Here is a 24877-nt window from a genome sequence, read left to right as displayed (position 1 = left end):
AAGTTGAAGCATTGCAAACGGACAAGAATAGTCTAGTTACCTCGATTCAACCTTTGCGCACTATTTGACACTCTTATTATTCTATCCCTGATTGGAAGGTCATGCTGATAATATGTCTGGCAGTTTAACAGATGCATGGTGGTCAATAAGCGATTGCATAATTTCTGTTAATAATTCACTTATCATCCATATCAAGGAGTACAGTACAGTACATTCAATAATTTTGGTATGGTTTAAAAGGGGCACCGGAGGTTGTTGCTTAGTGCTCATTTCCCTCCTCAGCATCTTATCCATAGCAGTCAGTCTTTCTCTGTTCTCATCATAAATCATAAGCTACAAGGAAAAACTAGCACAGTTATACCATAAATTGATTTTATTACAGTTACAAAGCTGATAAGACAATACATTACATTGTTTTATGGCTTTTTCTGGAGCCATGGCTTGTCTGTCTAGGAGTGCTCATAAACATAAATTGACATTGGCATTTATTATTTTAAAATTTAATGCATTTATCATTGCTGTATAGCGGGATACAAAAAATAGAAGTTGCTAGGTTCACGATCATATTTCAACTCTCTTCAGACGCTACTTTAACGCCCTCTACTGGAGAATTTTGGTACAAGGTGGCCAAAACAAACCCAGCCACATTTTAATGCGTCATCACCGAGTAGGCGTGGTTAACCCCCAACGCGGAAGTGCTTATCTCCACTACTCCGTGGTCCCCATCGTTCTGTCGGACCGAGAGGAGGAAAAGTCACACTTTTTCTTTTCTTGTTGCCAGCTCTTCTGCGTTCATTCTTTCCGGCGCGATGTTCCCAAAGAGGTTTGTTTTTTTTTCTTTTTGTATTTCGTACGTTGATGCTAGCAGCTTCCCGGAAGGTTATTTTTGGCCTTGAGCCACCACAAGTGGAAAATAACACAAGAGTGAGTTAGGTTCGGTTTGGGCTTGGCTGACTAAGTCCGTGAGGCAGGCAGGGCGTGTCTGCAACGATCAGACTCAGGAAAACCTCTGGGAAGAATTCTTGACGTCGACATCAATTGTTTAAGCAAATGAATACAAATCTGAAGCATCACATGCTTTAGGCGTGCGTGCACTTTCAAATATAAATCGATATGCATAAAACCAACATGATTAGACCGATTAAAAAAAATATATATATCTCAGTGATACAAGTATAACTTCCCTCTAATAAATAAGAACGCTAGTGTGACTTTTTAATGCAGTAAAAGTCCATCAAGTCAAGGCAAAATACAGACTATTATTACTGTACATTTTTTTAAAATGATACCTATCACGAATAGGGAAGAAATGGACTCAAGGATAAATTAACACGACCAAAATTTGAAATATCCATCTTGTGTGTCCAGGTTGATGTCATGTCTGCGACCTGCCGCGTCCTGGACGAGCAGAAGACTTCTGTGCTCGGGGTCGAACAATGGAAGAGCACCTGACATGGCCGAAGGTTAGACTCAAGCCTCTCCATCGCCATCATCATCAAATTGTCCCAAAAATGTGCAATGAAATCATTCATGTGACGGTTTGACGTGACGGACGTTGACCTCCTGTAGCTCAGGGGGCACTGCGTGTGTCTGATGTGTTGTGTTTCTCCGCAGGAAATCCTCTGTTGCACGTGTCGAACGGTGTGTTGGTAATTGATGCATAATAATAACAAAATTAGCAACAACATTAGCAGTGCTAGGGCTGGGCGATAGCAAACAATTCTTCTTATTCTTCCAAAAAAAAGCTTTCACGCTGTTTTATGTCACTTCCTTTGGACGATAATTGTCTGGTAGCTCGGTGCTAAAGCTAATTAGGATCTTTGTTGCCGGAGACATTTAAACAAGAAATTGAACACAAACAGCTCAGCAGTATAAAGAGAGGAAATTTAACAGAACTTGGTCATGTATTCTTTATCCTCCACAAAAACGCCGAATATTAGTGCCGCACCGATGATCTGAGGGGACTTGAGAAGTGTCATCGCCCAGCCCTAATTAGTGCTAAGTGCATAGCACGTTTAACTCCTATGGCATGTCTCCTGCCCGCCTGGCTGTCTTCATGCCTGCGTCTCACGTGAACATGACTTCCTGTTCCTTCCACAGCGCGGCGTAACGCTTCCTGCTGCACTGGGATTGGTCTCGCCTGTCAACTTTGTCTTTATGTCCTTTCTACTTTTAGTTTTCATTTTCCCCCCCTGGATCTTTCACAGAGGAAAAAAAGGATTTATGTCCTCAATTTCTTCACGGGACAGCATTGTAGAAATGGCACTGTAAAGTGATTGTAATTTTTTATGTTTTACACATCCTATTTTAGATTGCAGCAAAGTTGAATTTCTCCACTGTTGTCCCGTGACAAGATAGTATAAAGTTATTCCCAGATGCGAGCGGTAAACTTTTTTTTTTTTTTTTGATGATAATTCATGATTTGTTGTGTTCCAGTACGAAACAGACTGAGAGAAATCGTGGGAGCTTCCACGAATTGGAGGTACGCGCCATCATTAGCACGATATTGATATTGACGATTTTTCTTACATTTTCTCTTGTTTTTCAGCACCCCGACAACATTTTGTATTTGACATGTCTGCAAAATATTAGACAATATAATAGTATTTCCTCATATGTTCTTTATCCTCTGCGTAGAGTAACTGCTATTAGTGTCGCACTGATGAGCTTGAGAGGAGTTGAGATGTTTGATAGGATATTTTCCATGGCCGCACAGCGACCACCAGCAGGCCATGTCGGAACGCGTTTCGCTGTCGTCCTTGTTGGCCCGGTCCCAAAGCGAACTTCCAGCCAAGAGCATGAAGGAGAGCCTGCTGGAGGTCCACCTTCCTTTGGGATCCGAGCCGCAGCTGCGAGAGAAATACCTCACCTTCCACAACACCGTCAGGTAGCGGCACACCCCAACTGGCATGCGATGACATCCTCGCTCACCTTTTCTTCTTCTTCTTTTTTTTGTCTTTACCAGGTTTGGACGCATCTTGGAGGACCTGGATAGTCTGGCAGGTATGTATGTATATATGTGTGTTTCAACCCAAGACTAGACATAGGAAAAATGTTCATGCGTTTTCGTTTTAAATGTGTCACACGTAAAAATTGCCACAGTAGCAAAATTTTAAAAGCCGTTCTGAAAACTAAAATTCAAAGTTACTACTATACAAACCAAACGTATGTAGGCAGTGATTTTTTTGCTTGCCACCAGAGGGCGTCCCGGACTTTCAGAATGACTTTTCTAGGCCTACTGAACCATTATAAAGTAATAAATATAATCGATAAGAATCCGGTATGTGTGATTTAACTTTATATGATTTTTATTGTAGAATTTATATATATATTTTATTTTACTGACCGTTTTTGTATTTCTCGCCTTTCAGTGCTCATCTCATACTCACACACTTACAATCCTGACCTGAAGAGGTCGCCATTGTCTATTGTCACCGCCCTGGTGGACAAAATCGGTAAGTTTGAAGGTTCCGCCATATTTGTTTGGGCGTGATGACGGGAAGACGGTTGTTGACCGTAGACATGAGGCAGCAGGTGATCTATCCGGACTGCGACATCAAGTTTACGGGTCATGTGACCTGGGTGGGCAACACCTCCATTGAAGCCAAGATGCACATGACACAGGTGGGATGTCACTGACGCTTTGATTGATAAATGGGACTCATAATAGTTACAATGTCCCAATACTTGCGTCCAAGCAGCTCCTGTCTTATTTTTTCTTGTTTTAGTATCGCAACGGAGCATATTCGCCAGTTCTGGACGCCACTTTTGTGATGGTGGCTCGCGATCCGGAGAATAAAAGGTGGGACGTGATGTTGACGTCAAGAAGCCCACTCAAGCGTGTTGACTTTTTGTCTAAATCTCGTTTCCAGGGCAGCTTTTGTAAATCCCCTGAGCCCAGAAGGTCCAGAAGAAGAGGAACTCTTCAGGCAGGGAGAAGGTAGGAGATGTTGCGCAAGACCCTTGTCATAATATTTGTCATAATATTTTTTTTGTGCGTCCAGTTAATAAATCGCGTCGGGTGGAGCTAAGCACGGCGTCCTTGCTGAAAGTGGCGCCCACGGCCGAGGAGAGGAAAATTGTTCATAGCCTCTTCCTCAACACGCTGGACACCAAGTAAGAAGATTCCATCTAAATTCTTGGTTCATTTGTCTTTGTTTTCGGACCTGTCTAAAAAAAAACCTGCCCCTTGAAAAAATTGTTTTTGTCTTGTTGCGTTCGCGTTCCAATTCATTTGCTCTTAATTTGAAAGGAAGCCGGATCGTTTAGGTTAAAGGTGCGTAAACTTTCCCCGGAGGAATTATATAAATGGAATTATGTTGTAGGCCACTTATTAAAGGATGATGGGCCACAAATGGACCTCAGGCCTTAGTTTTGGTTCATGGGTACAGGTTCCCAAACGGGGGTACAGGAAGGCACCTCAGAGTTTATGTGAATACTTAGAAGCATTTCTGCAAGTATCGGCAAATAAAAATCCCTCTTTTTTTATTGCCATAGTAGGAAAGGGCCTTCTTTTCAAATAAAGAGCAAATGAACTAGAACATGAAGCACCGTTTTGCTCCCGAGCTAAATGTTTTACGGCAGACAATCTAGAAAGAAACCAAATTTTCTGAATAAAATACGCACAGAGATACTTTATTTGCTCTTATTTTTTGTTGTCGTGAAGGACGGTGAGCTTCCGCAGTCGAGTGCTGCCCCCCAACTCGGTTTGGATGGAAGACGCCAAACTGAAAGGATTGGAGATCTGCCACCCGCAGGTGAACTCACCACGGAAAAATCAAATTCCCATTTTTTTGTAATTAATTTTTTTTAAACTAAACACGTCGAATGTGCGCGTGTCAGGAGAGGAACATCTTCAACAGGATTTTCGGAGGCTTCCTGATGAGGAAAGCGTACGAGCTGGGATGGGCCAACGCCTGCGCCTTCGGGTCCGTTCCGCATCATGAGAAACTTCACAAAAGAACAAACAGGCATCCGCTTTACCCCCGTACTAACGAGCGTTGTCCACCAGGGGGTGTCGGCCCAGTCTGGTGGCCGTGGACGACATTCTCTTCCGGAAGCCCGTGGAGATCGGGTCCTTGCTGCTGCTCTCCTCTCAGGTGAGGAAGAAACATCACATGAAGTCAGAATTCTCAGAAAAAAAGTCAGACTATAAGTTCAGTATTCTAAACATTAAAGTGAAAATTCAAATTTGAACGTGAGCAGGGCAGAAGTCAAAATTCTGACGTCGGTGAGAAATCTGACTTTATTGTCAGAATTGTGACGTGAAAATGAGAATTTTCACGTCACAATTCTGAGCGCTTAATGTCCGAATGAAAACTTTTGGAATTCTGACGTTTAAACACATGATCAGAGTTCACTTGTCATAATGTCATAAATCTGACAATGAAGTCAAAATTCTGATGTCAGTGAGAATTCTGACTACAGAATTTTTAATAAAAAAAGTCTCGCTAACATCAGAAACAATAAAGTCATAATTTGGATGCGAGTGAGAATTATGACCATTTCTTTTTTACATTAGAATTCTTACAGCCAGAATTTGAACTATGTTGGAATTCTGTGTAATGTCCCAATTATAACGGCCGTATTTCCGATCCATTAAAAAAATATATATATATATTAAAAAATAACTCATTCAAAATTAATAGAGTTCTCACTAATATCAGAATTTTGACGTGGCTGCCACAATTCTGTTAGTGTGAATTTGGACTATTTTTGACCGAATTTTGAGTCTGAATTCTCATCGACATCAAAATTCTAAGAATGAATTCAGAATTTGGACGCCAAAGTGAGAAATCTGACTTGGAAGTGAGAATTCTGAGTGTGAGAATTCTGACTGTAAACTCTGACTTCCAATGTCAAAACTCTCCAATGAAGTCAAAATTCTCACTTTATTATCAGAATTCTGACTTGAGACTTCTCACTTAAAAGTGAGAATTTAATGAGAATAGTCTTAAGTCAGAATTCTCATAATAAAGTGTGAATTCCGACTATTATCAGAATCCTGACGAAATTCTCACTCGTCAGAATCCTGACAGCAAAGTGAGCTTTTGGACTAGTATTTTTTGAGCCACAATGCAGTCAGAATTCTCACTCTGAAGTCAAAATTCTCAAACCCGAATTCCGACGTGAAAGTGGGCCTGGTATTTTCAGGTGTGTTACACAGAGGGCAATTACATCCAGGTCCGAGTCCACAGCGAAGTCTTTGACCCGCTGACCCGCCAGCACAACACCACCAACGTCTTCCACTTCACTTTTGCGTCCGACCGCGACGTCCCCAACATCGTCCCCCAGACGTATGGAGGTGAGCGCGCTCAACGTGTCCCATTTAGTTTTTGCTTTTCAGTATTGGAATTGATTAAGAAGCACCGACACACACACACACACAAGCTCCGCCCCTTGACTGTGTGTATTTGTTTGGTCCCACAGAGTCCATGTTGTATCTGGATGGAAAACGTCACTTCAACCAAACCGTGGAGTCAAATTGACGGGCGCCGCTTTAAAATGTGCGTGCGTGTTACACAAAACGCACACGCGTCAAACACGTTACTTCTCATGATGTTTACAAATCCGTCCCAACAGGAACATTTGTGGCATATATGTTTGTTATGTTACTTTCTTTTCTTTTGGAGCAGAGCTTTCTTTTGTCACACACTAAGATTTAGTTATATTTTATTTATCCTCTCTAGGGTGGATCTATGCACTGCTTGAATGTGTCTTATATATAAATTGTTTACTTTATTCTGTTACTCTATTCAGTTACATTCTTCACTTTCTTGGCCTTATGATGCAATAAATGGATTTTTATTTATCTGGATTTTAGTTTGTTGTATTTTATTTATCCTCTCTTGGGTGGATCTATGCACTTCTTTAATGTGTTTTATGTGTTTTTTTTTTTTTTTTAGTTTGTCCTATTCAGTTACATTCTTCACTTTCTTTGTCATATCATCCAATAAATGGATTTTTATTGATATGGATTCCAGTTCAAGTTTGCCTTTGCCGCCAGTGATTTTTTTTTCCCCCGCCTCCGAAAAGCCGCCACAAATTTGTAGTAATATCGCGGCCATCTTGTAATTTCCCGTGCTGCCGGTTCCGGAATGTTAAGCTGCTTCGGAATGCGGACGGTTCCTGTTTTCCCGCCTGCGTGTGCGCTTGGCGTGTGACGTGTGTCACACAGCGACGTACATACGCGACACCTGTTTGCTTTCAGGGAGGTGACTTACGGAAAAAAAACAGCAAAAAAGTGTCGTCGGAGGACTGTAAAGCACAATGAGCTTCTGATGACTACCTTAAGGTATTTTAATGTGTTTAAATTAAATATGCCGTTGTAGTTTGCTAATGAATCATGTTTTTATGAGTTAAACTTGACATGATTGCTGATGTGTAAATTTGGAACATATGGATCAGGACTGAAACCTAACCATATTTTTAAGCATTTTTCAGGTTCGCAATTAACTTCGTTTGTATTTTTGTTTTGTTTTGGTAGTCAAAAGTGAGTGTTAACAAAATAACTTCCTGTTTCAGATAACTGCACCAAATAAAAGCTGCCGAGCATTTTTGTGATCAACTCGGTTGTAATATTCTGTTTTGTATCATTTTTGCTATATTTTTAATACAAAAAAAGTGGTTCATTAGAATATATTCTTTTAATATCTATTTTAGGAATATTTTTTGAACTGGTTAACTATTCAAATTCTAAACTGACTTAAATTTATGTGAACTCTTTATTATTATTTACCCTTTGATGTATAATTGCTTATATTTGGTTTTCTTGAACTGACTCATTAAAATGTATTATTTTAATATATATTTCAGGAATCTTTTTAACTGGTTAATTTTATTCTAATTATGAACTGACTGAAAATAATGAAAATTCTTTATTATTTTTATTATTAATTAAAATAAGTCCCCTCGGGTTGATGATCGATTGTAATTGTTTTGCTTATAATCAACCCGTTTCTTTCACCACATCCGTCGTTTTTTTTCAAAATAAAACTATAAAATTATTATACCTAGCGATTAAAAAAAAAGAAAATAAGTGTTAATTGATTATAAAATGCTTCCACATCGTCCATACAATATTCTCACATAGTGGTATTTGTTTTTTTATTGCTTTGAGTTAGTTTTTCTATCTCTCTTTTTTATTTCGTACCGCGAGAGTGGTCATTGAACGTACCTCACGTTTACTACCGATTAGAAGAGAAAAGCATTTCCTCCGTTTTCTGAAAACACGCGTTAGTACTCTTCCACTACGTTAGACACAACAATTATAAAGTGAACGCGTTTCTTCTCTGTGCTTTTATTTTGAAGTGACCGGAAGTGCCGGCGTGGCGAATCTCGTGAGTGAGGCGTCGTCTTCACATCTCGCCCGCGCTCCTTGGCTCACTCAAGCGGTTGCTGGTCATCCGGAGGAGGTAAGCGGCACGCTGGAAGCTCCTGCTTCCGGCATGTGTGTACGCGCGCGTGCCTGGAGCTATTTGAAATCAATGTACGTGTTGGGTGTCCTTCGTACGGTTTTGTTTTCACAAATTTTCTTTGCATTGGCGCACGCGCGTCAATTAATCAAATTGCACGGGCATCATCGCGGTGCCTGCTCTTCCGGTGTGGGCGGCAGGCAGGTGGGGAGGGGGGGGGGGGGTTCTCGATTGGATGAGAAGCACGTGATCAGCTTCCGTTTTTTTTTTCCCCCACCGCACTTCCTCCTATTGACTGGAAATGGACACTCAATTTTTTTTAAATTTCGCCATGTCTGTGTTGGGATGATGACTTTGCCATTTTTCATTGCTGATGGAATGTGGAGTGCCTATCATGTATCCCAAATTGTTATATAATTTTATAAATTGTGGTTTGAAATATCCTCCCAAGACCTTTTCATTAGTGGTTTGGATACTTTATCTTTGGTTGATATGTTTTGATTAATTGAAAGTACCTGACTAACGCCTAGTGTCCTCAGTAGGGGACATTGTTGGTTTTCCAATGACGTCTGGTGTTGGGTGGGATGCAATTCACTTTGGTGTCTGGCTGAGACAAAATGGACGCGACGGTGGACAATTTTAAATTAAATTGTTGTTGTGGTCGATTTAGGATTTTAAATCTGTGTTGGTCTGTTTTGAAGTGATATTTGCGGTTATATGTGGATTTACGTGGATTTATATGATGACGATTGTGTTTATTTATTTATTTTATATGATGGCATTTTCCCACTGCCTCAGTGTCAGAATAAATAAAAACAGGAAAAAATGGAGTCATTTTTGCCAATATCAACCACCCCGATTAATCCGCACGTGTTTAATGTTAGTGTTTGAAATGTTTGTTTTGGTGTATTCAAAACGAGGTATAGAGTTTTTAGACAAGTTTAAACTTATTTTTAAAGGTCGCAACTGGTGGATTTTTGTGAGTAAAATTCCAAGAACCAATGAATGAATTGACTATTTCAAAAAAAGTGAAATTTTTGCAGTTTTTTTCGTCCTAAAATAAAAAAAAAAAAAATAATCATGAAATCGGCAAATAAAATAATAAATCCAAGTGGCAAAAAATTGGAAAAATAAAAAAGCCCAACCCCATTTTAAAAGCGGCAATATTAGTAAGCCGATTAATCGGTCAGGCCCAAGGTTTACCTTTTGAAATATCATGGATTTTTAAACGTGAAAAAAAAGGGTCATCTGGAAATTTCATTACCTGCCAACTCTATTACCTAGATGCCATCGCCATGGAGACCAAGCATCAGGGGATGCCAGCGAGGTTACCATAGTAACCCCTTGCAGCCGGACCTCAAATTGAGGCCTCCGGGATGCATGATGGGAGTTGTAGTTGTTTCATTTGGGAGAAGTTCTCCTCCGATCCATTGTTTGCTTCAATTCTATTTCAAAGATTTGAGCTTGGATACGGAACTCGCCAGTTCCTGAAAAGTCTTGGTAGCGCCGTTTGTCTACTTTGACACTTTTTGATGGCTTTGTGTTGTCAAAATGACGCCATGGCCTCGCTTGGATTTTTGATCGGCTTCTTGCGCTTGGTTTGTGTTGAAAGGCTGCACACAGGAAGCGTGACGAAAGTGTGTGTGTGTGTGTGTGTGTGTGTGCGTGCGCGCGTGCGTGTTTGAGACCTGCTCTTCCACTGCAGCTCGTCGTCCTGGATGATCGTTGACTCAGTGGCAGATTTACAGTAAGGTTTTGGGTGCTGCTTTTGGTACGTCGTACACGTGGGTGTGTGCTTTTGTGCGTCTTTGTGTCTGTTTTTTTTTGTCTGCGTTAATACGGTTGAGTCTGTGCATGTGTTGTCTATTATAGGTGTGTGTCTTGTCTGCATTTAGCACGTAGAACTTGAATATGTGTGCATGCGTGGGTGTGCATATGTTTATGTAAGCGTGGTTGTGTGTTTTTGCGTGCGCATTTATGTTGGAGTGTGTGTGTGTAGAGTGCATGTGTGGGCATTTGTGTGAGTGCAACTGGTTTTTCCCGCATAGTGGGGACCAGGATCTGGGTTTTAATGTTTGACTGTCTTTGTCGGGTCCTTTCCGGAGGATCCCACACGTTTTGAGGGTTAAGACTCGCTTTTCGAGTCTTAAGTTGAGTCTTAAGTCTTTAGTTGAGGTTATGATTAGGATTAGGTGATCTGTTGTGATGGTTAGGGTTAGTGAAGTTGGAAAGGCATTACGTCAATGGAATGTCCCCACGTTGATAGAAAAAAAAGCAGGTGCGTGTGATTTTATTTTTGCTGCATTGTGGCTCTCATATTTTGGATTCTTACTGTCTTTGTGGGGACCTCTTGTACTTGTTTGGCCGTTTGTGTGCGTGTGTCTACTTCTAAGTATTTGATTGACTTTGTGGGTGTGTACGTGTGTGTTTTAAGTGGCCAACCTACTGTACACTCAGTGCTGAAGGTGAGTGTGTGTGTGTGTGTGTGTGTGTGTGCGTGTGAGAGGCGCAGCCTTTTATCAATAATCATCATCAGCTGTCGATGTAATGGACAGAAAGTACCTGCTAGCATTAGCGTTTTGAATCATTAATGGCAGCAATGTATGTTGCCTTGTTCTTAACCAAGTTTCACCTGTGCGCCAGAAAACGACGACCAATCAGAAGCTACCAAAAAAAACAAAGATGTCGCGAGAGAGCTAGCAAGAGACGCTAGCCCATGTAGCACGCGGATGCTACTCTGCTGGTGAAGAATAAACAGCCGCTGACCTGAATGTAACTTTTCAAACGTGTTTAGCGTGAAAATCCGGTCGCGACTCGTCTTCGACTCCGACGTGACGCCCGGCTTAAAATGGCGCCGAATTCGGATTCGCAATCCAAACGACAGTCACGAAACGATGCGGGATGATGACATTTTGCCCTGAATTCCTGACATTTGCGCAGCCCGGGCTCGTCAATGCGCCGCTTGTACGACTGGTTTGCTTGGAATCTGATTAGCGTCACCTGACGATGAGCAGACAACGAGCCGACCTTTGACCTGGCTAATAGACGCCAGCTTGCGCAACTTTGTCTTTTTGAATTGAGAGAAATGTGTTTAATTGATTATTGTCCATTATTTTGGACTTGTGTGTGTGCGTGTCCTCTTTGTTGATAACGAGTTTGTCGTCTTATCTCAAGCATTCACACACACACACACTCACACACACCTCAACATCGACCTATCGCCTCCCGTCTTAATTCGATTCAGTTTCTCTGTGAATACCTTGTCTTGTTCTTTTTTTTTTTTTTTTTTTTGAGTGTGTGTTGACTTTCTGTCCAGGAAAGACTTTTGTGATGGTCATGTGATATTCGAGAGATAGAGTGTGTGTGCGTGTGTGTGTCATGACACTTCCGTCCGAAATAGCTTAGCATTGCGTGAAGTTAAAGTTGGACAACATTCCAATCTCACACATACACACACAGGTGACCACAGCCCGCCCCCGCTGGCCTCTCATTGGCTGTCGGGCTCCCTCCTGACAGTCTGGCTGCCCAATGGCGCCTCGTCCCTGCCCAGTCAGGTTTCTCTCCTGCACGCCGCACTACTCGGCTTGACCACCTCACGGGCTGTCTGTGTGCGTGCGTGTGTGTGCATATGTGTGTGTGTGTGCATATGCGTGTGTAGACGGGCTTGCGCTATATGAGGATGCCGTCGCTGGCTCAGGTCAGTGCATGCAGACGTGTGTGTGCGTACGTTTGAGCGTGTGTGTGTGTGTGTGTGTGTGTGAGAGACGATGCCTTCTGTAACAGCTTCGGCTCAGCGGCTGCATGTGTGTGTGCGCAGCCAATTAATGTGAGTGCTAAACTGTCAGCGCTGTCTGGACCGTATATTACGCTTGAGGGCAATTATTCAATGACCATATTTGGGCAAAGGAAGGGACTCCTGTTTTCATGCAGATGAAATGAAACTTTGGAAGTTGATGTATGAGCGGACTGATTTGCGCACTTTTTTCCAACCACTTGGCCATAGGCTAATTTCAGCTTGCTAGCAATGTTTACCTGGTAGTGAATTATCAAAGGAAAAAAAAAAAAAAAATCAGTCACCACCTGTCTCTCCAGGTGAGCCTCGGGCTCCCAGCTAAGCGTTAGCCATGTTGGGTCCGACCCAGACGACCTCCAGCAGCACGCTGCAACTGGTCGCCAGCGACGTGAGCGGCATCATGGAGAGACTGGACGCCCGCGAGCTTGACACGGGAGACAGCGGAAGCAACAGCGGCGTTTATAACAACGACGCCGGACAACCAGGTAGGCTTGGAAACGGGACGACTTTCTTTTCAAATTAGGAACAAATGAATTGGAACATGAAGCAAGGTATTGCTAGATTGTGCTATAGGCCTTTGTTTTAGGTTCTATAACTCTCCACTTTGGAACTACATTTGTTGTGGTATCTTTAGTAATATTTTAGTTAGTCAGCCGGTAAAGCGTGTCACTGATGGCAATGCGCATCCATTGAAGTCCTAACAAAATAAAGGTGATTGAACATTTGGGAAAATAATCACAATAGCAGAACTTAGGGATAAATTGCTTCATGTTCCATTTTGTTTGCTCTTAATTTGAAAAGCAAAAGAAGATTTGTGGCTGAGGCCTTCAGAAATGGTAAAATCTCCTGCGCCCCCAAGTATCAATGTACTTCTTGGAATTTCATCCAATCCCAGGGGACGGGTTACCCTTCCTGGCGGTGTACAACACGGTGGGCTTCAAGGACACCAAGTCGGTCTTCATGTCCCGTCCCATCACCGCCAAGATCCTGGAGGTGGAACGCTTCACCTCGGTCCAGGACCGCTTCAACATCAGCCAGCAGAGGAGCGTCAGCAAGGTGCCGGCAAAGTCCAAGTGGACCGAAACCGCTATGGATTCCAGTCTTGTGTCAATAAGTTTTTGGCGTGTGTGATGTCCAAGTCCATGCCGGCCGTCTACAAAATCGAGATGAGGCACGGCGACTTCACGTGGTTGGTGAAGAAGAAGGAGAAGCACTTCCAGGATCTTCACAGAGACTTGAAGACATACAAGGCCGTCCTCAATTTACCGCTTCCGACGCGCAAGTCCGTACCTTCTAGTGCTGGAACGAAAACCAGTTTGAATCAGTTTTGATGTTTTTTTTGTTTTTTGTTTTCCCTTTTCTTCTAAAGTCACACCATCAGGAGGCAGACGGCTCCGGGGGAGAGCAGGGACATCCCCAACCTTCCCAGAGGTGGCGGAGACGAGCTGGTCAGGGAGGAGCAAGTGTCCAGTCGCAAGGTTCGTCGCTATAAAACGTTTAAAAACGATCAACAAGGAAGCTGACCAATCGTGGCTCAGCTTCCAAAGTCACATGACCAAAAAACAGAAACATTCGATTGGTCGTCACCTCAGCTGAACTGTGATGTCATTTTCAGTCGACGGCAAGTGGCAAAATGGCCGCCACTGAGTTGGATAAAAGTAGGCGGAGCTTGCTCTTTATATTTAACTCATTCGCCGCCCGCCCATTCAAAAGAATCGTTTGACGTCTATACCCGTCATTGGCGGCGAATGAGTTAAATGTTGTCCCAAAACGGTCGATCAGTTCAAGTTGTGTTATTTTGGGGTATAATGCTAGCAACATATAGGTACTGATTAAATAATGAGCTCGTTCAGCCCAGTTAAAAGAATCTTTGTCGTCTATCGCCGTCATTGGCAGTGAATGAGTTAATATTCCACAAACACAAAAATTATCATCTTACTTTGATTAGATTAAAGGAGTCAAATAGACCATATTTTTCTAAACATTTTGGGGGATGTTTACATCCTCTTTAAACATTGTGTAAATGTCCTATCAAACCTTATTCTTTCATCTAACCAATTAGCTAGCTTAATGCTAATGTATAAACTGAAACACTTTGTATCGGCTAACTAAAATTAGCTTTGATGCCACAATTGTGAATCATCATCATCATAGAACATATCCCCTGTCATTTCATCTATTTCGTAGCTTTCCAAACTAAGAAGCTAGCTAGCTAGCTAGCTAGCTTCTTAACTTTGATGTTCCTCTGCGGCTTTCTGTCCAGAAACAACTGGAAGATTACCTCAACAAGCTGCTCAAAATGTCCACATACCGCAACTATCATGCTATGGTAAGCAAGCCGCCATTTTTGCTTTGTTTGTTTACAAATAAAACAAATTCGAAATGACATTGTTGTTGTTTGTTTACGTTGAATTTTCGCTCTCAGACGGAGTTCATTGAAGTCAGCCAGTTGTCATTCATCCACGACCTGGGTCCCAAAGGCTTGTGAGTGATTTCATTGGCCCAAACTCTAATTTTATTTTCAACATATTATTTCAAATAGGCTCAAGTGTTTTGGCATGTGCGCTCGTAGAGAAGGGATGGTTTTGAAGCGCTCCGGCGGACATCGGATCCCCGGGCTCAACTGTTGCGGTCATGGCAGGATGTGTTATCGTTGGTCCAAACGGTCAGTATGCGCACAACGCTTCAAACACTAATAGAAAGGAGTACAAACACTCCATTACTTTAATTTTAAATCCTTGTTTTCGGGAAGCGGCTTCAAATGATATCATGATAAACAAATTCCATATTGTTTATGGAATTGGGAGTTTTTGAATCGCCTGCTAGCATAACAATGACAATGTTGGCATTGATAGTCGCAATTTTAGAATTCTTAAAACGATGGATATTTTGACAAAAAAAAAACACGTAAATGATATCGTCACAGGCATATATTTTTTATCATCAATAATAAATGATTAAACTCTACATAGTAGTAGTGTTCTTTGTTTGTGTTATACTGCCCTCTGGTGGCCAAACCCGGCACACCAAAAGGAGAATCACAGAGAATAAAATTGCTGCATTAAATAGTGATGCATACAACCTTTTTTTTTTCTTTTGTGGTAATGTCATCATTGTCTTATTTTGTAACGTGTGCACAGGTGGCTTGTGGTGAAGGACTCGTTCCTGCTGTACATGAAACCCGATTCGGGCGCCATTTCCTTCGTGATGCTGTTTGACAAGGAGTTCAGCGTCAAGATGGACTCCAAGGACACAGAGACGCAACACGGCGTGCGTGTGGACAGCCTGTCCAGGTACACCCACACCAACTAGGAAAATCTGCTAAAGCATTCATTCCGCATCCTCGCTAAGCCACTTTTTAGCTCCACGTTACTAGTAACCCTCTTTACCGACTTCGAAAAGGACTAAAAAAATTATTTGCACCGCTAGTGCCGTTTTTAGTCCAGGACCACACAATCAAACCTTCCTAGTAAACTACTCTGCTGCACTTTAGTAACTTTACTAACTGAAACTAGTAGGAATGTGATATGTATTAGTAGCCTCCTTGTCAAAGATGTGGAATTTTGAAAAACAGCTACTTGTCGACTTTATGTCCTTACTTGTAATTTGAGCAATTCATTGCACTAGTACGCTACTGTGCTGCACTAGTATCACTATTTGACCTCTCTTGTAGACATGCACTAGTAGCCTCCTTATTAAGTATGTGGAATACATTTTGTAACGTAAACTGAATGTCCTCACTTGCCACTCAATTGATTGCACTATTACACTACTGTGCACTAGTTAGTACCACTACTCGACTCAACTGGTAGACTTGCACTAGTACCCTTCCTATTAAGGATGTGGAATAAATTTTTAATCCGCTACTTGTAAAATGTACGTCCTCACTAATAAGCTAATCTTTACAATACTAACCTGCCTACACTACTAGTAGACATGTGATGTGCACCAGTGGCTTGCTTTATCAAGGACGGCCAATGCATTTTGAAACGGCTGCTAAAAAAGTATATCCATGTTGGTAAACCAATTAATTGAACTAGTACACTACTGTGCTGCACTAGTCTACTTGGCCCAAATAGTAGACATTGGACATGCAATAGTACCCTCCCCATCAAGGATGTGGAACACATTTTGAAACGGCTACTAGTATAATGCTAATCCATGTTGGTAAACCAATTCATTGAACTAGTACACTACTGTGCTGCACTAGTAGCACTACTCGGCCCAAATAGTAGACATTGGACATGTAATAGTACCCTTCCATATCAAGGATGTGGAACAAATTTCAAAACAGCTACTAGTATAGTGTTTATCCATGTTAGTAAGCTAATTCATTGCACTAGTACACTACTGTGCTCCACCAGTAGCACTACTTGGCCCAAATAGTAGGCATTGTACATACAATAGTACCCACCCTCTCAAGGAAGTAGAAAACATTTTGAAACGGCTACTAGTACAGTGTTTATCCACACGTACGCAAGTTTATTGGATGCTGAACAAGGATGCGAATGCGGTTTGCGCGTCCACGCAGGTGCCTGGTGCTGAAGTGCGGCAGCTACCGGCACGCCCGCTGGTGGGGTCAGTCCATCGAGGGCTTCGTGCACAAGCACGGCGCCGCCTTCCTCACCGACCATCGTTTCGGCTCCTTCGCCCGGCAGGAGGAGAACATCCCCACCAAATGGTAACCGCGGCAACCGCCTGTCACTCACCCCGCACGCCGCAACTTTACCTTCTTTGTGAAAGCGTCACAACGAGCCAGGGCTTCCATCTGGAAAATTAAACGGCGCAGTCGAGTCAGCTGCGAGGTTGCGCGCATGTGTGTGTGTGTGCCGCGCGTGTGTGTTTTTCGCAAACGTAACACGACACAAAGTGAGGAAAAGTGAACCTCTGTTGTCCATGCCATCACCTGTCTCCCTGCTGGGCAACACTATACTGTCTGTGGGACGCGTGTGTGTGTGTGCATGTGTGTTTGTGCACAAGTGTGTCTGTATTTTTGTGGTAGTTGCTGCATCTGTGTGTGTCCATATTCCTAGGTGTGTGTATATGTGTGTGTACAGGCAAATATGATATAGAGTATATTGTAAACAGACGTTTTAAAACATGGGATATGCGAAAGTGTGTTTTGTATTGTAATACTATGTTTCTGTATGAGTGTGTGTGTGTAAGCATGTGGCTGCATCTGTCCGCATTTTTCGATGAAAACATGAATGTATGTAAACACGTGTTTAGTGGCTTATATATGTGAGTGTTTGTGTTAAGTATGAATGTACTACATATTTGTGGGGGAATATGAGAGTACATTTGTGCGTGCATGAGAGTGCATACGTGTGAATTTGTCTGTGTTTTGTTTACATGAGGACGTGTTTGTGTGTGTGTGTGTGTGTGTGTGTGTGCTTTATACTTGTTGTGGTGCATGAGTGAGTACATTTGCGTTTATGAAGTTCTATTGTGTTTCTGCATCATTGTGTGCATGTGTGTATGGTCAGGTACGTGAATGGGAAGACGTACATGGAAGATGTGGCCAATGCTCTTGAGGAGGCCAAAGAAGAAATCTTCATCACAGACTGGTGGTGAGTTCAAGTGTGCGTGTTGTGTGTATTTCCATGTGTGTGTAGAGTTCACTCGGTGGTCACCTCTTGTGGAACGTTTGTGCCTGAGCAGATCAGTTTCTGTCTGAGGCTATTACACACACATACACACAGGTTTGTTTTACGGTATTAATGGGGACGTCCTATTGACTTATGCATTTCCTAGCCCCAAAACCCACTTCAAACCTATACTTTAAAACCAAATCCTGACCCTCTTAAAGGGGCCTAGACTAAAATGGCCACACAAGGACAAGAGGTCCCCACAAAGACATAAAAAGCTGAAAAATAAGCGCCCACTATGTAGCAAAAACAAACACATGCATAACTCCTCATTGTGAGCGTGTGTGTGCGTGTGTGTGTTTCATGTCAGGTTGAGTCCAGAGATCTTCCTGAAGAGGCCCATCGTTGAGGGGAACCGCTGGCGTTTGGACCACCTGCTGCGACGAAAAGCGGTGAGCGTGTCAGGAGGGAGTTGGGGGCGGGGTTTAGTGACAGGAGGCGGGAATTCCAATGGTGACCTCGGCCGTGACCTTTTGCCAACAGCTCCAAGGCGTGCACATCTATGTCATGCTCTACAAGGAAGTAGAACTGGCACTGGGGATCAACTCGGGGTACAGCAAGCAGACGCTACGCCACCTGCACCCCAACATCAAGGTCAGTGTGTGTGTGTGTGTGTGTGTGTGTGTTTGTCTGGCATGACACTTGTAATCGCGGCTCAGGTGATGCGTCATCCGGACCACGTGTCGTCCGCCGTGTACCTGTGGGCCCACCACGAGAAAATCGTGGTCATCGACCAATCGGTGGCCTTCGTGGGCGGGATCGACCTGGCGTACGGTCGCTGGGACGACCGACGGCACCGACTCACCGACGTGGGGAGCGTCACCTTCTCGCAAACGGAGCAGGTGCCGTCTCATTCAGCATTTTTTTTTTACCCCTATTGATATCATTTCTTTAGTGGATGACTCCGTTATTGTGACTTAGGCGGAGGCATCTTCCGCTAACGTGGTCGCCAACGGCAACGGGGCCGGCAACGGCTACGGGAACCCCGCCTTCTCCGCCGATGACACGGTGGCGCAGCCGAAGATCAAAGGTCAAGGCAGGATGAGAAGAGCCAAGATGAGCATCAAACGCCACCTTCAGAAGCACGGGCTCTCCCGACCCGACAGCGATGATGAGCTTGACCCGGGCCTTCAAGGTGCCGGCCTTAAAACGCTCTCTCACAGTGAAAACTCTCCCACGAAAAAAAAAGAAAAAAAAAATCCACACAAAAACCATATAAACTTTTCATGAGCACCAAAAATAACTCTCACATATTAAACATCTCACATCAATCTCTCTCAACCTCTCTCTGACCAAAAACTCACACGTCTAAAAACTCTCACTCACTCCAAAATACTCACAAGTTAAAACGCCCATACCTCAAAATAACATGCGCTGAAAAACTCCCCGAAAATACACCCGCTCTCACACTATCTCACTCTCACTGTTACACAAAAACCTCATTCAAAAATCTCTTACCGCCAAAAAAGCTTAATAAATCTCTCACATACAAAGAAATCTCAGACACTGAAATGACTCCTAATCAAAAACTCCCAAATGAAAAAGAAACTCAAAGAAAAAAAAAAACTTCACACTGCTCAAAAAATACTCTCACACATACTTAACGCTCTCGTTCCTAAAAGTGTCATGTCTCACAGGAAAAACTATCTCACGTCAAAAACCTACTAGGAGTTCCAAATATACCTCTCATATATCAGAAGTCTCTCACAGGTGCACAAAAACAAACCAGAAATGAATGCCACCAGCCTCTCACGCAGCAAAACGGCCTGAACATCATCCGATGCTCCGCGCGCGGCGTTTCAGGGAGCGAGGACCCTCAGCCGAGCGAGGACGACCTGTGCGGGAACACGCGCTTCTGGCACGGCAAAGACTACTGCAACTTCGTGCACAAGGACTGGATCGAACTGGACAAACCTTTCGACGGTAAACCAGCCGCCGTTGGCGTGGCTCCACGCCTTCCTTTTTTGTTTTTTGTTTTTTTTTGCTCTTGCAGATTTCATTGACCGTCACGTGACGCCCAGGATGCCCTGGCACGACATCTCGTCGGTGGTGCACGGCAAAGCGGCGCGCGACGTGGCCCGACACTTCATACAACGCTGGAACTTCACCAAGGTGGCAAAAAAACAAAAAAACTGGACAAATTCAAAGGGATGGAATTCAAGCTAACGGTCGACGCGGGATTTTTGGCTCGTCAGATCGTCAAGCCCAAATACCGTTTGCTGTCCTTCCCGTATCTTCTCCCCAAGACGCACACCACCGCCGGACATCAGCGCTACCAAGTGCCCGGATGCGTCAACACCAAAGTTCAGGTTGGACGCCATTTTTTTTTTTTTACTTGCTTTCTTTCATACTGACGTCAAACGTTGCTCTCGTGAAATGTCTGCCCAGATCCTTCGCTCGGCGTCCGATTGGTCGGCCGGTATCAAGTACCACGAAGAGTCCATCCACAACGCCTACGTGCACGTCATCGAGAACAGCCAGCATTTTATCTACATCGAGGTGTGCGTGTGCGTGTGTGTGTGTGTGTCTGTCTCTGTTGGGTTTTTGTGTGTGTGTTACGTGAATCCTGTAACTCGATGCACCTCTGTCCAAAAATGTCTCAATCCTAAATTTCTGGTTTAAAATTGCGGTGTTATTTTTGTTCTTCTAGATTGCACTCTTCCTTTCAATTGAACACGTTTCTATTGCGCTAGCCTTTCTTGAACCAAGAGCACCCTCTAGAGGAGTAAAATAGTACCAAGTGGAAGGAAAAAGTGGATGGATGGATGGATGATGGAAGAAGGAAGGAAATAAATGAGGGAGGGAGGGAGGGAGGAGAAAAAGGAAAGAATGGAGGAAGAAAAGAAGAATGGAAGCAATGAAGGAAGGAAACGAGGATTTTTTTTTTTTTAATCTTCCATCTACAATGTTGATAACATGCCGGCGTTTCTTCACAGAATCAGTTCTTCATCAGCTGTGCGGACAACAGGCACGTGTTCAACAAGATTGGCGACGCCATCGCCGAGCGCATCATCAAAGCGCACAGGTGACCCTCACAAATTATTTTCATCCAGAGATTAAATCCCAAATACTAATTGCTCAATTAGAGCCAAAAAGGGTCTAAGAGGATAACTGGATTTAACTCAAATACAATTTCCGTATAGATAAATAAAATATCTGGGATGCGTCTCCAAACAAAGTGGTATCGGTTCTCGGTATCGGTGTCTTTGTATCCCGATGACTTGAGAGTTACTTGTACTGGTTTAGGTCTGAAAAAGTACCGTTGTGGTAAAGCTCCGCCCCCTTCCCTCAATCTCCTCAACCTGATGTTTACCTACACACTGTATTATATGTAAATATCCATATTTTTTAATGACGCTAATTTCATATTTGCTTGTTAAGAAGCCGATGTTTTGTCATTTTTCAGGGAAGGGAAAAAGTATCGCGTGTACGTGGTCACGCCTCTGCTGCCGGGCTTTGAAGGCGACATCAGCACCGGGGGAGGAAGCGCCATCCAGGCCATTATGCACTTTAATTACCGGTGCGTATTTTGTGTGTGTTTGTGTCTTTGTATGAGAGCGCGTTCCGGCCCGCCAAAAACCCAGGTCTCCACTGTGTCTCCTACGCAGGACTATGAACAGAGGCGACCATTCCATCATCTCGCAGCTTAAAAGAGAAAGTGAGTAACATGACAGGAAGTCTTCAGCAAGTTTAGAAAATCAAAATGACATAAAAAAAGAAAATAAAAAAGCTATCTCATGAAATTTATTTATGAAATCACAGTTTATGTTCATGATACATTTTTTTTTTTTAGAACCACTACTTTAGATGCTAACTTCCATTAGCCCGCCTACGATGTTTTTCTTTAAATGTTAGCATTAAGCTAGTTTTGGTTTTCCTGAACTCACTTTTGTCTATTTTTTCTTTTAAATTGAAGGTTTTGAATAGGATGTGGTTGTTTTTTACGCATGACGATCAACGGACGCGATTTCCGATTTGCCCCTTAGTGGACGACCAGTGGATGAACTACATCTCCATCGCCGGGTTGAGGACGCACGCCGAGCTGGAGGGGAAACTGGTCACCGAGCTCATCTACGTGCACAGCAAGATGCTCATCGCCGACGACAACACGGTCATCATCGGTAAGGTCGTGCCGGCGGCGGCGGCGGCCGACCTGAGTAACGGGCGTGCCGCCCGCCAGGCTCGGCTAACATCAACGACCGGAGCATGCTGGGAAAGCGCGACAGCGAGGTGGCCGTGATCGTGGAGGACTCTGAGACGGTGACGTCAGTCATGGACGGGCTGGAGTACCGGGCGGGGCGCTTCGCGCTGCAACTTCGCATAGAGTGCTTCAAGTACGACGGACCTCTCTGTTCTCCTTAAGTTTTGGGACGCAGCTCCTTATTTCCCCCATGTGTTGATGTCCCAAAACCTTTGACCATGCGTCTCATGATCTCTTCTCTGTCCGTCAGGACGATTTTGGGCGCTCACGACGACACCGGCATCGACGTGTCGGACCCGATCAGCGATCAGTTCTACAAGGAGGTCTGGATGAGCACCTGTGCCCGCAACGCCACCATCTACCAGAAGGTAGCAAAAGTTAAGATTACTTCTGAGAACTTTTACACCAAGTACCAACATCATTAATAAAATATAGATGCATTACAGGCCCAAATCTTCATCTCAAATAAGTTCACTTAATACTCTTGAAAATACATATTCTCAAAAAATAACCGGGATACTTTTAATTGTGAAAGCACTACATACATGAAGATGACTTGTATTGCATTACATCTATTGAAAAACGTCCTAAAGATGACCTAAATTGTCTTAAATGTATGAAATACGCCCCAAAGGTTCCCTCAATATATAAAATATTCTTTATTGAATTTTTTTTAAATATATCAAATATTCCATAGACGTTACCCTAATAATCTTAAATACATCAAAATAACTCAAGAATATTTTTCATACTTTTAAATTGGCTGAAATTATTCCTTCAAAATTATCTAAAAATTCATAAATATATTAAATATTCTCTATTAGTTACCTAAAACACTTGAACACACAAAATACTCCTTAAAGGTAACCCAGATTCTTAAATGTACTGAAATATTCTCTAGATATTAAACACTTAAAAGCACAAAATAACTCAAATATGAAATAACTGAAATAGTTCTAAATACTTTAAAAATGACAGAAGTTACATAAATATTCTCAAATGTATAAAATACTACCAAAGTATTATTAAATGTGATATATCCTCTAAAAGTGACCCGAAAACTTTGAAATACACAAAATAAAATGTAATCCAAATACGTAATAATCTACAGAAAAACCCTTCACGTAAATTAAATACATTTAAATATACCGAAATACTCTCTAAAAACTACGTGAGTACTCGTAAATCGACAAAAATACTCCTCAAAAGTAAGCCCAAATATTCCTGCATGTACTCAGAATAAATTTTTGGTTACCAAAATTCTCTGTAATATAAAGGAAAAATAAACATTATATTTCATGATCTGAATGAATGTTTGAAAACAAGTTAAATACAACAGAACTGCACATAGCAATGCACTGCTTCAAAATGTGTATTTTAATTGAGTGATTCCCTTATGGGTCCACTAGAGGGAGCCCGTGAGCACACTTAACCGTTGTCTTTCGGGCGCAGGTCTTCCGCTGCCTCCCGTCCAGCGACGTGCGCAACATCCTGGAGCTGGACGGCTACCTGAGCAAACCGGGCCTGGACCAGGACGACCCGGCCCGAGCTCAAGAGGAGCTCAAGAAGATCCGCGGCTTCGTGGTTCAGTTCCCTCTGCAGTTCCTCGCCGAGCAGAACCTTCTCCCTCCCATCGGCTCCAAGGAAGCCATGGTCCCCATGGAGGTTTGGACCTGAGGCCCGGAACTTTAAGCTCCGCCCACTCCCGGCAAAACTCATGAACTGAAAAAAAAAAAAAACTGACGATAGAAGAAGACACTACGGCTCCTTGCATGCTCCCAAAGTGCCAAACGTGCGCCGACTGTTAAGCCCCGCCCACAGGAAGGCGGGCCTCTGGGAACACATTCCAGCCGTCGCCTTAACTCGTGATGTCATAAGCGCGTGACGAGCATGCGTCCGCCTCGCCGTCCTCCACGCTTCTTTTTTTGTTTGTCTCCATCCTCAACATGCCTTAAAAAGCGGAAACGTTTCCAGCAAGCGAGCGCCCCCGTCGTCGTTGTCCTTCCTGCATGTTGCGTCTACGTGTCCTCCACCAAATGCACTATTTGCACACACTCTTCTCGTGTTGTCTCGTCGTGCCGCTCCTTCCATTAAACTGATCATGCACACAAAAAAAATTCTGTCTTTTTTTTTTTTCCCCCACATGCTATGGATTTTCACCAACGGGGACACGAAAAGTGTCCAAAAGCGGTTGGCACTGATTGAGTTAAAATAGCGTACTCAGGTTGGACCACCTGAGAACAGTAAAATCCAAAAAGTTCTCTGGGCTGAAACGCTTGGAAAGATTTTCACTAGTGGGTGTGAAAATGATTCTTTTGTGTCCTTAGAAAACCTCAAAAAGTGGCCTAATTTCCCCGCTGTCGCCACTGGGTGGCGCCAGAGACACAGCGCTTGGCTTGACAGTTGAGGTGTTCGCTCCACCACCAGTTTAGTCCGATCTTCCTCAGATCCAGCCTATTCATTTGTGTCCTCTGTAATGGACATTGTTTTGTCTCACTATTTTCACTCATTGCAGCTACCTCCCTAAGTCCTAGTGTGCTCAGTAGAGGACATCCTGGCCTTTCCAATGCCTCCTGAGTTTAGTTGAGATGCAAAAAACAAAAATTGATGTCTTGCAGAGACTAAATTGACACAATAGTGGACACAAATGAATAGGTTGGCTTTCAGGAAGATTTATAATTTTTTCATGGTGTAACAGAGTACACTTTCAAACCATCAGCAAATGACAGCAAAATGAGCAACATCTAGCTAGCTAGATTGAAAACAAACTCTCTTTCTAGATAGCACTAGCTGAGCTACTGAGCAAGCTCTCAAAAAAAAA

General features: G+C 43.1%; 2 protein-coding genes across 9 annotated transcripts; both read left to right on the top strand.

Annotated features, from left to right (window-relative positions):
* Positions 1-681: 681 nt before the first annotated feature.
* Positions 682-6817, top strand: acot9.1 (acyl-CoA thioesterase 9, tandem duplicate 1). 5 transcript variants are annotated; one of them, XM_088402605.1, is made up of 16 exons: positions 682-823; positions 1369-1463; positions 1615-1641; positions 2437-2482; positions 2717-2887; positions 2966-3003; positions 3372-3455; positions 3521-3624; positions 3729-3802; positions 3873-3940; positions 4005-4116; positions 4667-4757; positions 4843-4928; positions 5012-5099; positions 6184-6304; positions 6430-6817. In XM_088402605.1, exons 1-16 carry the CDS (start codon positions 810-812, stop codon positions 6486-6488), a joined length of 1278 nt encoding a protein of 425 aa, XP_088258731.1. In that variant the 5' UTR covers positions 682-809; the 3' UTR covers positions 6489-6817. The 5 variants fall into 5 exon arrangements, with proteins under 5 accessions (XP_088258731.1, XP_088258729.1, XP_088258730.1 ...); XM_088402603.1 differs by having other exon boundaries at positions 6154-6304; XM_088402604.1 differs by lacking the exon at positions 1615-1641 and having other exon boundaries at positions 6154-6304.
* Positions 6818-6944: 127 nt separating this feature from the next.
* On the top strand, positions 6945-24167 carry LOC148408118 (phospholipase D1-like). 4 transcript variants are annotated; one of them, XM_088402592.1, is made up of 27 exons: positions 6945-7294; positions 8311-8414; positions 12507-12692; positions 13103-13263; positions 13347-13489; positions 13577-13685; positions 14471-14536; positions 14633-14691; positions 14780-14872; positions 15348-15500; positions 16739-16888; positions 17694-17777; positions 18166-18247; positions 18339-18449; positions 18515-18697; positions 18777-18990; positions 19659-19778; positions 19849-19967; positions 20051-20164; positions 20244-20354; positions 20792-20880; positions 21262-21375; positions 21464-21513; positions 21842-21976; positions 22036-22189; positions 22307-22424; positions 23509-24167. In XM_088402592.1, exons 3-27 carry the CDS (start codon positions 12539-12541, stop codon positions 23731-23733), a joined length of 3111 nt encoding a protein of 1036 aa, XP_088258718.1. In that variant the 5' UTR covers positions 6945-7294; positions 8311-8414; positions 12507-12538; the 3' UTR covers positions 23734-24167. The 4 variants fall into 4 exon arrangements, with proteins under 4 accessions (XP_088258718.1, XP_088258715.1, XP_088258716.1 ...); XM_088402589.1 differs by having other exon boundaries at positions 19566-19778; XM_088402590.1 differs by lacking the exons at positions 6945-7294; positions 8311-8414 and adding an exon at positions 10036-10185 and having other exon boundaries at positions 19566-19778.
* The last annotated feature ends 710 nt before the right edge of the window (positions 24168-24877 follow it).

This window comes from Hippichthys cyanospilos, chromosome 19, assembly GCF_059441005.1.
Source record: "Hippichthys cyanospilos isolate Australia breed blue-spotted pipefish chromosome 19, RoL_Hcya_1.0, whole genome shotgun sequence".
In the NCBI taxonomy this organism is placed as follows: domain Eukaryota; kingdom Metazoa; phylum Chordata; class Actinopteri; order Syngnathiformes; family Syngnathidae; genus Hippichthys; species Hippichthys cyanospilos.
This window is presented reverse-complemented; position numbering and strand designations above follow the sequence as displayed.